Consider the following 18,480-nt stretch of genomic DNA (forward strand, 5'->3'; position numbering starts at 1 on the left):
TCGAATACTACTCGCTCATCTCTAGTTATTATGTTGCTCTACCAATAAATTCTGTGCCCGACCCCCAGCTTTCAATAAAAACATAGTCTGCTGTTATTTCTACCGTTCTGTTAGCTCCTGCCCAGAGAGAATAAAATCTACCTGCAGTGCCGTAGACAGGCTGTACTTCCTTATAATATAGGGGTAGATTATTTAAGAAATGACCCAGTTTCGTTTCAGACACATTGGGCGTCTCATCTTCTAAGTCACAGTCCAGGGGTCCCAGTCATCTTGCTGCTGCTGTGTGGGCACTTGTACCCAGATAACAGAGCTACAAGGACTATAGTGGGCCTTGCGTACCTCAGTCCGACACTGGTATACATGTTTTATGATTATGAACATGGGAACAGGCTTAAAGCCCCTGAGAACAAATGCATTGGACATTTCCCCCACCATCATTTTGGGTTTGACCAACTTTGCTCTATTATTTATGGGGGGCCTTTAGTGATAACTGGGCCCTGTGTGAGTATTGAGCCTATATAGGGCTGCAGCTCTGTATCTTGTTGGTTGCTACCATGCCTTTTATAAAAATTGCACCATCAAAATGTCATTTCACAGCCCCCAACTATAACTATATCTTACTCTTATTTAATAAAACTATATGATCTCTGCTACTGGTCAAAACTCATGGAAACCACATGTAACCTGTGGGCAAACTGCATAGACAACATCATGGAAATTATTCAGAAATAAGGTTAGTGTGTGGGTATGTGACCATAGGCATCAGTGACGCTCTATTCTCTGTGGTCAGGCTCTATACTTGATGTAACATATGCATACATTTGGCCAATATACGTTGACATTTCGTTACCTTAATGGGAATACACTTATATATGTCCAGTGCCCAGTTTGGCAGCACACTTCTGATGTGAATGTGAAACACGTACGATGAACATGCTATGCTATGTGACCTGGATGAAAAGCAATATCTTCACTGACAGTATCAGACAGTGGTGAGTGGGATGTCCGGACCCCAGCTACTGCTGTCCGGGTATTGCCCATTTACTCAACCTCTCAATTTGGTTCTGTTTTTCACAGGATTCCAGCTCATTTTATCAGTTGCCATAGTCTAATATCATGATCTTGGAACATTGGTGGTTAACCAAGTGGAGATTCACTTCTACATTTTGCTAAGAGAGTGAATCATTGACATAAAAGAATAGTAGCAGGTTTTCCTCAATAGTGTCCCTAGACTTCGCTGTCCTGGAATTGAGAATAATGGTATCCGGCCATCGGACCATGAGCATGCATCGTGCCACTAACAGTAAAGGGGGGTGCCAGCTCCAGGTCCATTGACTTTAGCTGTCTGCAGTAGAAGGAACACATATGTTAGAATGGTAAATTCTAAATATATTAATAATTTCCGATATCCAATTCAAACCAATCTACAATTTTTTATTCTAAAAAGTCTTAATGCAGCCAAGGCCATATTGACAATTATTTGCTACCAAGCTCCTTGTGAATAGGATGTATCTCTACTCACAGGTCTGGACAAGGGGAACGGTAGCAGGCAGTTGTCAAATTATTTATACTTTTCCATATGAATTTAGGATAGAGGACTTTTATATTATTTTATGGTGAATTCCTTCTCAAAATCAGCCCCAAATTACATCTGCCTCCTGAAAAGAAGCACCCTGCTTGATCTTGCTGCATTTTTCCATCCACAGTGTTTGCAACACGAGACACCCATTCATCAGAGAGCTGGAAGGTGGGGAAATATCTGAGGTGGAAATCCACTTAAGGCCCGGGCCCCATGGGGCGTAAACGTGCAGGAATAATTGCGGTGTTTTACAGTCAGGGCAAAGCGGATGGGAATCTAGCGAATACCATGTCCACTTTGCGGTAAAAACCGCAGTGCGGACACACCGCGATTTCCAAAACTAGAGCGGTTTTGGAAATCGCAGCAGGTCTAGTATAATTACGGAAACGTCGGTGGTTTCCCCATAGGTATAACTGTAACAGAAAATCCGCAGAGGAAAACTCCACAAACTTTCTGTCTAAAGTGCTGCTGGAAGAACCGCAATGCATTGCCATTGCGGTTTTTCTCGTGGCGCTTTTTGCTGGGGCCCCCAGTAGGCTGAGGTCCCACATAGCGGAAATGCATTTTTTTTTGTTGCAGATTGTGCGGTGTTTTTTGAACCAAAGTCAAGAATGGGAAATATATAGGAAGTTCTTAAATGTCTCTTTTCTGCTCAATCCACTTCTGGCTTTGACTCAAAAAAATGCAGCAAAATCTGTATTAAAAAACACTTCGTTTCCAAATCATGGGGCCTCAGCCTTAGGGTGAGTTCACACGGAGTAAAGTGCCGCGTGATGTGGCACGTAGATGCGGCTGCAAAATCACGGCCGCAAAATAGTGCCGCGTATACGATCCTGGCTCCCATTGAAATGAATGGGAGCTTTTGCGGAGCGCAATCTGCTGACACGTGTATACGTGCCAGATTGCGCTCCACTTTCCTCCGTGTGAACTCACCCTTACATTCCTCTCTACATTCCACTGTGTGAACTTACTTTTACAGAGGAGAGATGTTCCAGAATAATTCACAATATAATTCTGTCTGTGATGGTGTCTGAGCAGTGCTGTGTTCTCTTGCATAGTCTGCAGGGTTACAGTACTCTGTACACCACTCATGCAGAACTGGTATCTGACTACATGGTCACTATATGGTGGTATTATTGGTTATATGGGTTTGGTGTCCAACCACTGAAACCTTCACTAATAGCAAAAATAAGGGTCCTATGTCTCCATCTGAATGAAGCGCAATGTCACTGCCACTCTATTCACTCTATGCAATATTGAGAGATATATCCAAATACAGCACCCCGCTATCTTTGATAGACTTTATGGGAGTGGGAGGGCGATTGCGTACCAATCATTTCATTCAAATGGGGGACATGAAACCCCATTCTTGTGATTGATGGTGGTCCCAGCAGTCAGACCCCCACCAAATAGACAGTAATCTCCTATCCAGTAGATAAGTGGGCCAATCACTAAGTAGTTGTTACCTTTGATAGGAAGCAGTTTCTTACTTACCGAATGTTGTAAAGATTGAAGACAAAACTTGTCTCTAGAAATGAAAGCAAAAATAAAAGGTTGTTGTTCAAGTTGTATGACCTTTACACTATAGAGCGGGGGGGAGGGTGCCATGTGCGTGTCACATCGCAAACCACAAAACCTCAGGGTTCTGCAGAACATTCTTGTACGTAAAGAACCATATCATTTGTGAGTTCTTTGTTACTGTTTGCAAGGGCTGATGTGATCTTCTGAACAGACAAAGAACCTCATTGTGCGTCTACACTCACCGGCCACTTTATTAGGTACACCATGCTAGTAACGGGTTGGACCCCCTTTTGCCTTCAGAACTGCCTCAATTCTTCGTGGCATAGATTCAACAAGGTGCTGGAAGCATTCCTCAGAGATTTTGGTCCATATTGACATGATGGCATCACACAGTTGCCGCAGATTTGTCGGCTGCACATCCATGATGCGAATCTCCCGTTCCACCACATCCCAAAGATGCTCTATTGGATTGAGATCTGGTGACTGTGGAGGCCATTGGAGTACAGTGAACTCATTGTCATGTTCAAGAAACCAGTCTGAGATGATTCCAGCTTTATGACATGGCGCATTATCCTGCTGAAAGTAGCCATCAGATGTTGGGTACATTGTGGTCATAAAGGGATGGACATGGTCAGCAACAATACTCAGGTAGGCTTTGGCGTTGCAACGATGCTCAATTGGTACCAAGGGGCCCAAAGAGTGCCAAGAAAATATTCCCCACACCATGACACCACCACCACCAACCTGAACCCTTGATACAAGGCAGGATGGATCCATGCTTTCATGTTGTTGACGCCAAATTCTGACCCTACCATCCGAATGTCGCAGCAGAAATCGAGACTCATCAGACCAGGCAACGTTTTTCCAATCTTCAATTGTCCAATTTCGATGAGCTTGTGCAAATTGTAGCCTCAGTTTCCTGTTCTTAGCTGAAAGGAGTGGCACCCGGTGTGGTCTTCTGCTGCTGTAGCCCATCTGCCTCAAAGTTCGACGTACTGTGCGTTCAGAGATGCTCTTCTGGCTACCTTGGTTGTAACGGGTGGCTATTTGAGTCACTGTTGCCTTTCTATCAGCTCGAACCAGTCTGGCCATTCTCCTCTGACCTCTGGCATCAACAACGCATTTCCGCACACAGAACTGCCGCTCACTGGATGTTTTTTTCTTTTTCGGACCATTCTCTGTAAACCCTAGAGATGGTTGTGCGTGAAAATCCCAGTAGATCAGCAGTTTCTGAAATACTCAGACCAGCCCTTCTGGCACCAACAACCATGCCACGTTCAAAGGCACTCAAATCACCTTTCTTCCCCATACTGATGCTCGGTTTGAACTGTAGGAGATTGTCTTGACCATGTCTACATGCCTAAATGCACTGAGTTGCCGCCATGTGATTGGCTGATTAGAAATTAAGTGTTAACGAGCAGTTGGACAGGTGTACCTAATAAAGTGGCCGGTGAGTGTATATTTCACATGAAAGAACCCAATCTGTCTTCAAAGCTTCATAGTCATGTTCACACATATTAGAGTAATAACCCTGACTTATAAGGCAAACACATCATACAATGTACCGGTCCGCAGCTGGCTCACATGGCCACTACTCACCATAGCAGCAACGTCCGCTTTGATACCAGCGAATCAGGATGTATAGGGCAGTGGCGCCAAGCATCACTGTCAAACTGCTGCCCAACACGACACCGAGAGCATCCACCATGACTACAAGGGAGAAGAGAAAGAAGAAATATTCCATAGTTATGCATCTACAACAGAGGCCTCAATCCAAAGCATGTAACCGGGCCCCCAATGTCATGTGCTATTTACAGTATAATTAAAGTACCTTTACGCCTTCTCAGACAGAAGCTCCAGGTGCATCTACTACCACTGCATCTCTATAACTACCCTCCATTTTACTCACTTTCCCAGATTGCAGCACAATGTTATAGTGAACAGCTGAAGTTATTCCTAATAGTCATGTCTATCTTCTAGACAATCTGAGGCTTCTTCTCTTGACCCTGACCTCGGCCTTGTTTCTGAACGTGCCCCTGCTTCATCCTGTGCACTGTATCCAGTACCTGCAGTCTGACTCCTGGCTCTGACCCTTGGCTATGCTCCTGACAATGGTTTTGTCTTGTCTCCTGCTCTCCTATCTCCCTATTATGGCTTCATCTATCTGAGAGAGGTGAGTACAATGTACAGGGGCAATATTTTGATGTCACTACATTGTGTCTGTGGCTGCTCCTTATTTTCTGGCAGCAGAGAATAGAGTGGACCCCAGGGGAATGGGGCAAGGTAACTATTCCTTTATTTTGTGCATTTTACTGTGGGGTCACAAAGAAGGAATAGTATAATGTGAGGACCTCAAAAAGGAAGTTATAATACTACGTGGGTCTCAAAAGGGACATTATATCGTGTAGGGACTACAAAGGAGACATTATACTTAGTGGAGGCCACAAGGGGACATTATACCCATGAAAGGATAATATATTGGGTACATTACAGTGTGTGAGGGTTACAATTATACTTGGAGAATATTAGACTTTGTGGGGGTCACTGGGTGGACATTATATTGTGTGAGAACCACTTTTGGGGTGTAATACTGTGTAAAGCCCCCATGAGGGCATGATACTGTGTTAGGGCCACTAGTACACATTATAACCATATAATGTACTTGTGGCCCTAACACAGTATCATGCCCTCGTAGAGTCCACAAGGGGGAATGATACTGTATGAGAGCACTAAGGGTGCATACATTCTGGACAATATAATATAGGGGTATAAAGGAACTAGGTGGGATTAGGCAAAGCCAAATACAGTGTGGCTTATGATACATCCATTTTCTGCACGTTTTTTTGGGCCCCTTTCTGTCCTCTTGTAAGTAGGCGGTATGTTCTAGATCTGGGATCTTACCATGCATGTAAAAATAAATGTTTTCTAATGAAATAGTATTAAAGATTAATTGTAACAAAATTTACAATTGCAATACTGCCAAGGATATTTGCACATAGCCTGCCATACAGCTATGATACATCACTGTCAATGTTATCAGGAACCGGTCATGTGGTTGCTATATATGGCATTTCTGCTGAAGAAACAGTCTCCATAACTGCAGGAAGTGGTTAAATAAAGTGTTCTCTTCCCTATTCTGTCATTTTCATCAGGAAAAACCCTTTGTCAAATCAACCTCTGAACGGACATCTTATGAGCTTATTAATACAAGGGGTACCATATGGCGGAATATTTTATATATTAGATTTACGACTCTTCACTATTATTTATTGGATATGGCATTAGTAAGGCTCCGTTCCCACGGAGTAACGCGCCGCTCATGTTTTGAAGCGCCTCACTCTGACACGTGTTTACATGTCTAAATGAGCGGCGCATTACTCTGTGGGAACAGAGCCTAAGAATTATCCTTGAAAGTGAGAATGGATGACATAAAGAACATACTAGATGAAGATAAAGATGGCATCATCTCTGATAGTTATCAGATGGCATGATCTATAAGGGCAGGGAAGCCTAGGGTAGCATTCGTATAAGAATACTGGATATTGCTGCCAAAAGGTGTGGCATGACCTCATTGTATACCAACCTACACAATAGGGATGAAAGTCTCACAAGATGTTTTAATTGGTGTGGGAGATCAGTCATTTTTGGATTGTATGAGTAACACTTGGGAAATCAGATCCCGCAGTCGCTGGGGAGAATGTATTAAAGTGGTTCTCCAGGATTAATAAAAAAAAAAACAACAAACAAATACATTCTTCCAAAAACAGCACCACACCTGTCCACAGGCTGTGTGTGTTACTGAAATTCAGAAACATTGACCTCAAAGCCTATATGCAATACCAGAAAAAATCCATGGATGGGTGTGGAACTGTTTTCTCATTTGGGACACCCCTATAAAACTGGCATTAGATGCATCACAGAAGCCTAGAGGATTCTTAATAATTGTGGTGCTCGCTGATCCAGCAAATGCCAGAACTGAATTATATGCAGCTAAGAGCTAGTATACACCAGATTCCTGATTTCAACCAAATATTTATTTAATGGATATTTTATGCCAAAATAAAGTATGATAGAATAAACTCAGTTTGTATTGTTACTTGTTTGCACTAATACTGTCAGTTTTTCATCTGTGACATGGACAGAGCACATTGGTCAACAAACTATTAGTATGATTTCCAGGGTTCCTATACAGTAATTCATCAATACAGTAGCTAGCAAAGTTCTCAACAGGATGCAGCTTATATCTCATTCATTAAATGGCCACATATAGACACATATGTAGCAACACAACTTCTGACATAATATCGCAAAATAATGTTTGTTTTTCAAAGTCAGCCATATCATACCACTAGATGTGTCAATCCTTAAATTCTCTTTTTTGGCTAAGGACTTCAATGACTCATGAAATTAATCCAATCCAATATCACAACATTATGCCAAATTGACATCACAGCCACTGGGTGGCCACATGGAGACATGTCCATGTATGTGTTTCAGCAGACAACACTCAATGCCCCGAACTGACAGCGAAAACAGAACATTAGAAATCATTGCTACTTTAATGAAAAGGAAAAGCTACAATGTTGCAACTGTCATAAGTATTCAGATCCTTTGCTCAGTACTTAGTTGGCAGTGATGGCATTCTCCAGTCTTCTTGGGTATGATACCACAAGGTTCGTACACCTCGATTTGGGGTTTTCTGCTATTTTTCTCTCCAGATCCCCTCAAGCGCTTTCAGGTTGGGCAAAGACCATCAGTGGACAGTCATTTTCTAGTTCCTCCAGAGATGTTCAGATGGATTCATGTCAGGGCACTGGCTCGGCCACTCAAGGACATTCACAGAGTTATTCCTAAGTCACACCTACATTGTCATGGCTGTGTACTTAGGGACATTGACTTGTTGGAAGGTGTATCTTCTACCCATTTAGAGGACTACTGTTAGGGAATTGCTAGGACAGCAATTCCCCAGTAACTGTTTGAACCCTGGGACGGGACACAAGAGACAGCAAGCCCTAAGCTGAAGCCCCCAACTGACCCTTCCTATTGCCAGACCCTATCCTACGTAATAGGCGGCAACCACAAAGACGGTCCCTTCCTGTATAGGTGAGATACAAAACGCAGACAAGACGGACAACAACAAAGAGAGAAGTTCTTAAAGTATAAAAAGAACTGGATGATCGGGTGAAGCACGTGCACCTTCAGTTCGCGGGCTTTTTCAGTATAAGATACCTACACGCTAGAGTGTCAGCAATATTGACAGACACAGGATTGAGCACTGCAGACCTGCCTACCTTTGGACTACAGGTACTAACATTTTATAATGTACTACAATAGTGTTTTATGACAGTGAAATCTGTGTAGAGTATATACCGGATATGGCTGCTATATACAAGCTTTATCTCTAAAAATAGCCAATGGTACACATACTTGGAATATTATTTATACATTTTTATATGTTGTTTATTGAAATGTTTTTATTGAAACTTTTTTATACACTGTTGAAACAATTTTTTACCTAGAATTGATACTTGAAACTGAATGTCAAAGTATTTCTTTCTTATTTGTATTTTTTTTTACATATTTTTTTAAGGTTCAACTTTGCTCTTACCTTGTATCACTTGACAAAGGGGGTGGTCACCCCGAAACGCTGGCATATCAGCGTCGTGTGTATTTTTATTTAGTGTCTTCAATAAAAATCTGTTTTTTACCGATATAGGTTCAGCGCAGTTTTCTATATATATTTTTTTGGGTTGTACCCAAACTGGTTTATTGTTTTAACAACAAAGAGAGGTCAGCTAGCCAAGGGTCAGTAACAGTCGAGCGATGCAGTGCCAAATCAGAGTCCAAAGAATAGTCAGTAGGGAAAGCCAGAGGTCAAGGATAATAGTGTAAGCAAAAACAGGGACAGTAAAGAGCAAGTATGCACAAGGCAATAGCAAGCACTGGTGTGAATGAGAGTCAAGACTAAATAGGGAGGAAGAACCCGCCCCTGGAGTTGATAGGAAGGCAGCTGTCAATCACATGAATTAAAGGGGTTGTCCCATCCTATCTATACTGCTTGTTAATGTGGATGTAAGACTTTTCCTAAAAACACTGCTTCAGCAAAACTGCTTTGTTTGTCCACTATCTTACTTTATTCAATTCTTTGTGGCCACAGCCCTGACTTAGCTGCTCATGAGTCAAGTGATGTATCTGCTGCTCTCAGGGGGGAGGGAGGAGGGGCTAAGTGGAGGGAGCCAGCCTGTGTTTCTAGCTATTCCTGTGTCTGCACCACCTGACCTACCTCCCTGCTATCAGATAGGGGAGAGGAGCTGCTTTCATTTGTTCTGTTCTTGTAATCAGGCTAGCTAACTCATTTGTGTTCATTATGGCAGAGACAGGCAGTGTCTGTATGTAACTCAGAATGGAGTTGCTGCTGCCTGTACTTCACAGTTCAATATGGGTGGGCGGAGCTACACACGAATTTGGGGGCGGAGCTAAACGGCAGGTTGCATGTGAAACCCCGCCCACCAAATGATGCAAGAAACCAGGAAGAAAGAAGATTTTACAGCAGTAAAGACTGGTGAGTATGTGAGGTGGGAATACCCTTTAACACTTAATGAACAGAGGCAACAAGGGCAGAAGACGGGTGTGGTGGAAATACAATCTCAGAACTAGAGCCGTGTTCACACAGTGCGACCAAAAACTTTCAGCCAAGAACCAAACTGCACATGCCTTCTGCGCCGCAGCACACGAGCAGAGGGTGGTGCAGAGACCTGAACAGGCAGAGATGTTACAACTACTCTGGATCAGGTTTTCATTAAGAACATCTCTACACTTTGCTCCACTCTGTTCAACCTTGACCAGTCTTCCCTGTCCAGGCCACTGAAAAACAACCCCACAGCATGATGCTGTCTCCGTGATTCTTCAATGTAGGGATGGTATTGAGATAATGAGCAATGCCATGTGCCCTCCTGTTGTTATGCTTAAAATTGAAGCCAAACAGTATTAGACCAGAGAATCTGCTTTTTTGTTTTACAATCTGAGAGCCCTTTAGATGTCTTTTACTGAGAAGCTTCTTTCTGACCACTCTGCCCTGAAACACAGGACTGGAGTGATGTAATGATGGTTGACCTTCTGGAGGTTTCTCCCATCTGCATAAAGGATCTTTGGAGTTCAGCCAGAATGATGATTGGGTTCTTGGTCACCTCTCTTACTGAGGCCCTTTTCCCCTAAATACAACTCTAGAAAGAGTCCTGGATATAACTATGGAAGTTATACAGTAATGCTCCTGGGAAATTTCAGTGCAACAGATTTTTTTTTCTCCAGACCTGTGCCTCCGCACAATCCTGTCTCAGATCTCTACAGGCAGATCTTTTCTCCTCACGGCTTGTTTTTTGCCCTGACATGTATTCTCCACTGCGAAAGCTTATATACTGTAGATAGGGCCTTGTCTTTCCATATCATGTCTAAAGAACTTAATTTATGATGGGTGGTAAAGGGGCAGAATACTGTTCAATTTTATTACATTTTCAAAAAGTCTATCATTCTGATTTCACATTCTCTTTATGCAAATTGATAGGGATCACTTGAATTTTTTGTGAAAAAAGTGAGAGTCAGAGTGCACTGTATGTCTGTATATTCTGTATCTGCAGTATACAGTAGATATATAAGAGCCTTGTTATACTGTATTTCTTGCTAACCGCTTTTAGCCATTTTCAGTGAGATATAAATGAACTAAAGGCATTAAAAAAAAAGAAGAGTTCATTAAAATCAGTTTTTATCTTTCACGTTCACAAGGGCACATTCCCATGGCCTCATTTTATATCGCGTAAGATCTCTTGCCACAGGTTTAACTGTTTTTCTATGCTGGAATACATTTTTGGACCTTGCAGTGAATATGGCTTTGTCGATATGGCTATTAAGAAGATTGGATTGATATGGAGAACGCTTTCTTACGGTTTCATGCAGTTTTCTATATCATCTCTTGAACACTTTTGTATTGCCTCGCCCTGTCTGGTATCAAAAGCGTCATGGCATCGCCCTAACATGCACAAGCGTATTTCTGCCAAACTGCAATATTTGCATTTAGCTATATAGTGTGCTCCTGGAATAAATCTTACAGGCATCTCAGCCTGGCACTAAATAGAATAATAGCGGACAGAGGTTCCTATACTGCGCCAAAGTCTGTTCATACAGGACCATACCCTCTATTCTGTTAGACTAATATGGTGCCATAATCTCACTATGGACAGCTTCCATTAGTCCCTTTGCATAGAACGTGCTCTCCTGCACTGTATAGAAGAGTTATGCTTCCCCCTGCTGGTAGCAGCCAGTAAAGCTAATAATGTCTTTTTGACATTATACAAATTAAGAAGAACCTTTCACCATCTTCACACGTCCAGATTTTTGCATCATTTACTACTGTAGTTACCGCTCCACAAAGTTGGATTTTTTTCTTTAGCCCCCACCGTTCCTGAGCAATACCTGCTGTCAGTTTGGATCCTGGTATGCTATTTTACTCTTTACTGTCAGGGTGGTATCAGGCAGGAGCAGACAAGGGGTGTGATTCTGAGCTCTCACACTGGCTGTCTCTGATTGGAGCTCTGAATCACGGCCCCCTGCCTGACACCGCCCACCTGACCTTACAGAGACACCAAAACTAACAGAACTTATTGCTTGGAAATGGTGGGAGCAAGAGAAAAAATTCCAACAAAGCTTAAATCAGTGGAGCAAAGACTGTTAATTGATTCTCAGAACTGAAGTTGGTGGAGATTGTGAAAGGTCCTCTTCATAGATGTTACGTCATGAAAAGTATTTATCCTCTATCAATTGAGGATAAATAACTAATTGGTGGGTGTCCGACTGCTGAGACCCCCACCGAACCCAAGAACAGGGGATATTTTCCCTCTGTTGCAAACTCAGACTGACCACAGCCAGGCTGAATATAGGTGTGTTGCTTGGTGGACGGCACTTCCATCCTCTTCAATGGGAGCCCCAGAGCTAACTAAGTGCTGTACTTCAGCTATCTCTGGCGCTCCCATTGAAGTGAATGCGAGCATGGGTTTGTTCGTTCATCAAACCTCACCACATGCCTAAATTCAGCCTGGCTGTGGTCGGGATGGATTTGCAACTAGGGGAAAACACTTCCCTTTCTCAGGATTGTTGGGGTTCTCAGAGGTCTGACCTCCACTGATCAGGTATTATCAATATCCATAGGATAGAACATAACTTCTTCAAACCAGTGTTATGCAGGCCTGATGAAGGGCAAACATCCAGAAATAGCAGACTGCTTTAAACTTCTCCACAACTTTATCAGTGACATGTCTGGTGAGTTCCTTGGTCTTCATGATGCTGTTTGTTCACTAGTGTTCTCTAACAAGCTATTTAGGCCTTCACAGAGCAGGTATATTTATACTGAGGCTAAATTACACACAGTCGGACTCTATTAACTAATTAATAGAGATGAACGAGTTCTGTTCGGATCAGCCGATCCGAACAGCACGCTCCATAGAAATGAATGGATGCACCTGGTACTTCCGTTTTGACGGCGGCCGGCTGCTTAACCTCCTGCGTGCCGGTTATGTCCATTCATTTCTATGCGAGCGTGCTGTTCGGATCGGCTGATCCGAACAGTACTCGCTCATCTCTACTAATTAAGTGGTTTCTGAAGGCCATTGTGTGCACTGGATTTTATTTAGGAGTATCAGAGTACAGTGGGCTGGATACTTTTGCCCATCACACTTTTCAGATTTTCATTTGATTAAAATTTTGCAAACCTTGTATCATTTTCCTTCCACTTCACAATTATCTACTACTTTGGGTTGGTTATCACTTAAAATCTCAAAAAAATACATTTAAGTTTGTGGTTATAAGGTGACAAAATGTGAACAAAGTTCAAGTGGTATGAATACTTTTGCAAGGCACTGGTTTGGCTTGCATCCTAGTAGTGCCCTGTTTGTAGGGTTAGATATTGCTTACAGGATTGATGCCTAGAGGCACAACCTTTCTTTTTATGTGTTATTCTCTGAGATTACTGAATATATAATCCAGGACTGCTGAATCAAGGACACTTGTCAATGTGGAAGATTTGTTTGCTCTTTAGGGATTCCAATCAGGTTTAATACTTTATGGCAATACTAGAAGAATTCTAGATACAGGAGATTATATTGGTATAATTTACACTGTAATTATATACATTAATAGAAATTAAGTAACATTAGCAGCTCGCTTTAGATTTACTGCTCCCTTCATCATCTCCCAGTGGTCATACAAGAATGCATCACACACTGTCTGATACACATACAGTGTGCCCTCTACTGGCCAAATGTGTATACTATATTGAAGTATTTATAGGAGAACAAAATCATTTATTTATTTATAATGTAGATTGTGAGCTCCATATAGGGCTCACAATGTACATTTTTTCCTATCAGTATGTCTTTGTAGAATGGGAGGAAATCCATGCAAACACAGGGAGAACATACAAACTCCTTGCAGATGTTGTTCCTGGCAGGATTCAAACCCAGGGCTCCAGTGCTGCATGGCTGCAGTGCTAACCACTGAGCCACTGTGTTGCCCCAAGAGTAAAAATTAATTAAAAGCGAAATAAACAAAAAATATAACAGATAAAGGTAAGGAGTACTAATACTGGATAAAGGATATAAAGCAGGAGTCTCAAACTTGGCTGAGCAAATGGGCCACACAAGTTGTTGGACTGCATTCCTAGAAATACAATATTAAACTGTACAGGGCCACTGCTAGGGGACATTAAACTGTATGAGACCACTTCTGCGGGACATTAAACTGTATGGGCCATTGCTGACGGACATTAAACTGTATGGGGTCACTGCTGGGGGATGTTAAACTGTATGGGGTCATTGTTGAGGGACATTAAACTACATGAGGCCACTGCTGGAGGACATTAAACTGTATGGGGCCACTGCTGGCGGACATTAAATTGTGTGTGTGTGTGTGGGGGACGACGACATTAATGACCTCTAGCAGTGGCCACACACAGTTTAATGACTCACAGCAGTGGCCACACTTGTTCCATATGTCAATGGAGAATCAGGCGAGTATCTATAGTGGCCCTCCATCATACCTCACAGTGATCTCAGATTCAGTGTGACAGTCCTGGGTTTTACGTGCTGTCCTGATGTCCCAAACGGTGGGCATTATGTCCTTTCTTCAACTCTATCTTCTTCCTCAGGACACAGATAGAATTAAACACAATGGAGAGGAAGAGAACCATAACTTCCTGCTTTTCCATTCACCCCATGCCAATGTTGTCAGTGGCTCCTACGGTATTGTTATAAGCCCTTTATAGCAGAAAGTGGGGGGACATGCTCTGGAGAAATGGGGAAAGCGGAGTATTAGAGTTTCTTCTGTTCATTTTACTGGCAGAATGGGAGTTATACTGTGTGGGGAGGCCACTGTGGGGGTATTATACGGTGGGGGCATATACATTATTCAATGTCTGGAAAATTGTGTTGTGTGGAGGCCACTGATGGGGCATTATACCATGTGAAGGACACTAATGGGGAATAATACTCTGTGGGAGCTCCTGAGGTAGCATTATACTGTGTAGGCACACTATGGGGATATTATACTGTGTAGGAGGGCAATGTACTATGTTAGGACACTAATAGAGAACATATATGGTGTGGGGGCACTAAGGGGGCATTCACACGATGTAACATGTTTAGCGGGCGTAACACATTGAAATTAATGGGAGGCTTTTTAATCCATTGTTTTCAATGTGTTACCCCCGCTTGAAGTCAATGGGATTCTGTTTTGCAGCGCTCATTCTTATGCGGGTTATCGTGTCAGAATCAATGCCGCGTTACATTGTGTGAATGCCCCCTAAGAATGCATTATAGTGTGTTACGACACTATGGAGGAATTATACTATGTCTGGGGCTCTAAGAAGACTTTATACTATATGGCTTCATTATGGGGAACATTGTACTATGTTAATTTTCTGCAGTACATGTAACTCATAGCAAGATTTGTCCCTTTTTCTCTTCTTGGAACGTTGAGAGGTATTCCCTCCACGCATCTTTATGGGATTCCATTCCATTCATATAGAGAGATATGGAACCCCCATTCTCTTGATCCTTTAGGGTCCCTGCAGAAAGATCCCCACTCATCATGTGGTATCTTACATTGTAAGCCAAGTGCATACATGTTAGCCTATGGTATGCAGGAGGTATTGCAGGGTATACGACCGTAATCCTTCAGCTATGCAGAGTGCAGGAAATACTCACAGCTGAAAGCGTAGTCAGGTTGGCAGATCTGATACATGGAAATAGTTATTAGTACATAAATACTCTAAATTGTTTTAGGATTACGCTTGAAGTATTGACAGTCGTCACCTTCTTAAATGTCATCCACCTCTGACCTATTTACACACTGAGAATAAAGAAGACACGTGAGGGGACCTGAGTTTGTCAATGAAGCTCGGTGATGCATCACTCACCCAACTAGTCCTGCGAGAGCTATAGTGCAAGCACTTGTGATACGTGTAACCCACATCTCACGCATCATGACCTATAATCCGCACATTTCATACAAAAAACCACACAAAAACATACAAACACAATTACACACCCAGGTTCACAGACACGCACAGACAAGCCAAAATATCTCCCCCACCCCATCATATAGCTGCTAGAATATAGAGGTTATATGAGGACAGTCTATACTGTGTGGTAAAGTCGATGTCCCTGCTATAAAATATGACTAATGCAGGGATGTCACTATGGAAAACTGAATAAATTATCAGCACGGGTTTCTCTATTGCCACACTGTGTAAACAATTCCGATTAGTGCTGCTATCATAAACTCTATTGTCACAAAGATAAAGCAAGTCCTTTCGTAGAAAGGTCAGGAGTAGCGGCTGGAGGAAATAAATCGCTTCTATGTAGAGGAGAACCAGAAAATATAATGGAGACCCCCATCACCAGGGGCGTAAGTACCAGGTTAACGGCTGCCACAGGGCCCGAAACATTAGGGGGCCCAGTGGGCCTCTGATGTTTTTTTTTTTGTTTGTTTTAATAGGCCCTTACCTGCTAGAGTACCGTATTTTTCGGACTATAAGACGCAAAATTTTGGGGGAAAAGAAGGGTGCGTCTTATAGTCTGAAGGTGGCGCCTGGCATCCGCTGTAATAGAGAGGCAAGTGATAGACGCCATTACAGGTGCCGGGGCCTGAGACATCGCTGCGCTCCTCTGCCCTGCATGAAGCCAGCAGTGGCAGGAGGCTATTCTGCTCCTCCGTCCCCCGCCACTGGCTTCATGCATGGCAGAGGATTGTAGCGATGTCTCAGGCCCCGGCGTCTATCCCTCCCCGGCATCCGCCTCTCTAGTACAGCGGATGCCGGGTCAGTATCCGTGGCCCCTTCTCCCCCGGGGCCGGTCCCCACCGGCCCCGTACCTGTAAAGTTGCAGGCCAGCTCCTGCGCGGCGATATCGCAGGAGCCGACCTGTTCGGGTGACAGCCGGGAGCCTAATGAGGCTCCCCGGCCTGTCACGGCTATATTAGTATTGCGGCTGGTCTCTATGACCAGCCGTAATACTAATAGACAGAATGTCCCATAGACGGCAATACAGTTGTATTGCCGTCTATGGGACTTGCGATCAAGTGACCGCAGGCTCAAGCCCCCGGGGGGGAATAAAATAGTAAAAAAAAAAAAAAGCTTTAAAAATATGAAATAAATAAAAGTTCTAAATCACCTCCTGTTTTTTTTTTCAATACAAGGTGATCTAAGCAATAGATATCCCCCAAAATGGTATAACTAAAAATTACAGCTGGCCCCGCAAAAAAAACACTCTATGCATCCCCGTACAGCTGCAGGGTCACCTGTCAATGTGGCCTTGCAGCTGTTGCAAAACTACAACTCCCATATATTAAATATTTTACCAGTTTTTGCTTCAAAATTTTTTTCCCCTATTTTCCTCCTCTAAAACCTAGGTGCGTCTTATAGTCCAGTGCGTCTTATAGTCCGAAAAATACGGTAATTAAAGGCTAAAGGGTTGGCATTATTAAATGACTCTAGAAGAGCCAGTGCACTTGTGCCTGTTTGTAGCTGAATCTGGCAGATCAGACCCCGCCCCTGATGCACTTGCAGGCTGATCTGATTATCCATAAAAAGATGATTTTCTCTACATTGCTTCATCTGATTACGGTCACAAAGGTATGTATTTGCTTCTAATAAACGGCACTAACATTGGATTACGAGTCATTTTGGAACCGACAACCTCCCTTTAAGCTAAGTGGTTTCCTCTGGAGAAAAAACACAGTCAGTGTTACCAAAACACTTCACTATGTCTGTTGAAATACTTGTATTACTCAGTACTGTGGGTTGTGTGAGAAGGTGACAGGCAGAATGTTGGAGTCCAGGCATATCAGCCTCAGGTTTCTGACATATGAGTGGTCCAGGGTGGCTCTTGAGTAGACCTCAGCCCCAGATGTAGGTCCTGGACTCATCACTGGGCAATAGAAGACTGCAGAGCCTGCACTTCAGAGCAGATCCAGGGAGGAGAGAAAGTACCTGGGTCTGACCTGGTGAGACTCTAGTGTGCTACTTTGTTTTGTTTGTGTAGTTGGTAGTAAGCCAGATGTATAGTTAGTTTTTACTGTCTAGTTAGAGCTCGAACGAGCAGGGCTTTGTTTGTCGTTTTGCCTGAAGTTAAGGTTTCATTTTATTTTGACCTGAAGGTTTATTTATTTTGCCATTTCTAAATAAACCTGTTTGCACCAGACTTCATGTCCCTGTCTCTGACTGCTCAGGTCTGCACCATTGCTGCTACCGAGCTACTTTCCCCACAGTTGCTATATTGTTTTTGAGGACTAAGATGCCATCACCACTATGACACAATTCTCTGCGGGATCACTCTTTAGGCAGTGCTGTGTAGTTAGTGGCACATCTGCTATTGTCCCCCATGACTCTAGATGGATTCCATGCAATAGGGGTACTGTAAACCACGTACTGTCACGTCTACTGAGGATGAAGGCAAGTAGAATTTGAAATATTTTTTGTTGTTTATAAATCCACTCCATCCATGTATAGGGGCGAAATTCACAGTGAATCCACAGCAGAATCAGCATGTATTAGAAATACGTGAAGATCCATGGCAGAAATATCCCTCCATGTGTGGCTGCACTGTTAGCGTGACTACTTCAGCTTACAATAGAGTTAAATACATTTTTATAAGGTTTAAGAGATAAAGACTATTTGAAGTCAAAGATAAAATTTATCTCTGCAAAGTGATCTAAATTCTTTACAAGTGAACACAAGTGCTCACATGTATCTGCTTCAACTCGGTATATAATATAAGGAGTGCCTATGGCAAAACAAGCCCTAAAGCTGGCTCTACACAAGATGTGAATACCCTACA

The 18,480-nt window shown here is 42.9% G+C and overlaps 1 protein-coding gene across 1 annotated transcript; it reads right to left on the reverse strand.

The window, feature by feature from the left end:
- Positions 1-959: 959 nt before the first annotated feature.
- SMIM35 (small integral membrane protein 35) lies at positions 960-4,808 on the reverse strand. The gene is made up of 3 exons (XM_075278469.1): positions 4,700-4,808; positions 3,074-3,107; positions 960-1,345 (listed from the first exon to the last, which is right to left on the reverse strand). The coding sequence occupies exons 1-3, from the start codon at positions 4,806-4,808 to the stop codon at positions 1,228-1,230; spliced, it is 261 nt and encodes an 86-aa protein (XP_075134570.1). The 3' UTR covers positions 960-1,227.
- Positions 4,809-18,480: the final 13,672 nt, after the last annotated feature.

The sequence above is a fragment of the Leptodactylus fuscus genome, chromosome 6, assembly GCF_031893055.1.
Source record: "Leptodactylus fuscus isolate aLepFus1 chromosome 6, aLepFus1.hap2, whole genome shotgun sequence".
Classification (NCBI taxonomy): domain Eukaryota; kingdom Metazoa; phylum Chordata; class Amphibia; order Anura; family Leptodactylidae; genus Leptodactylus; species Leptodactylus fuscus.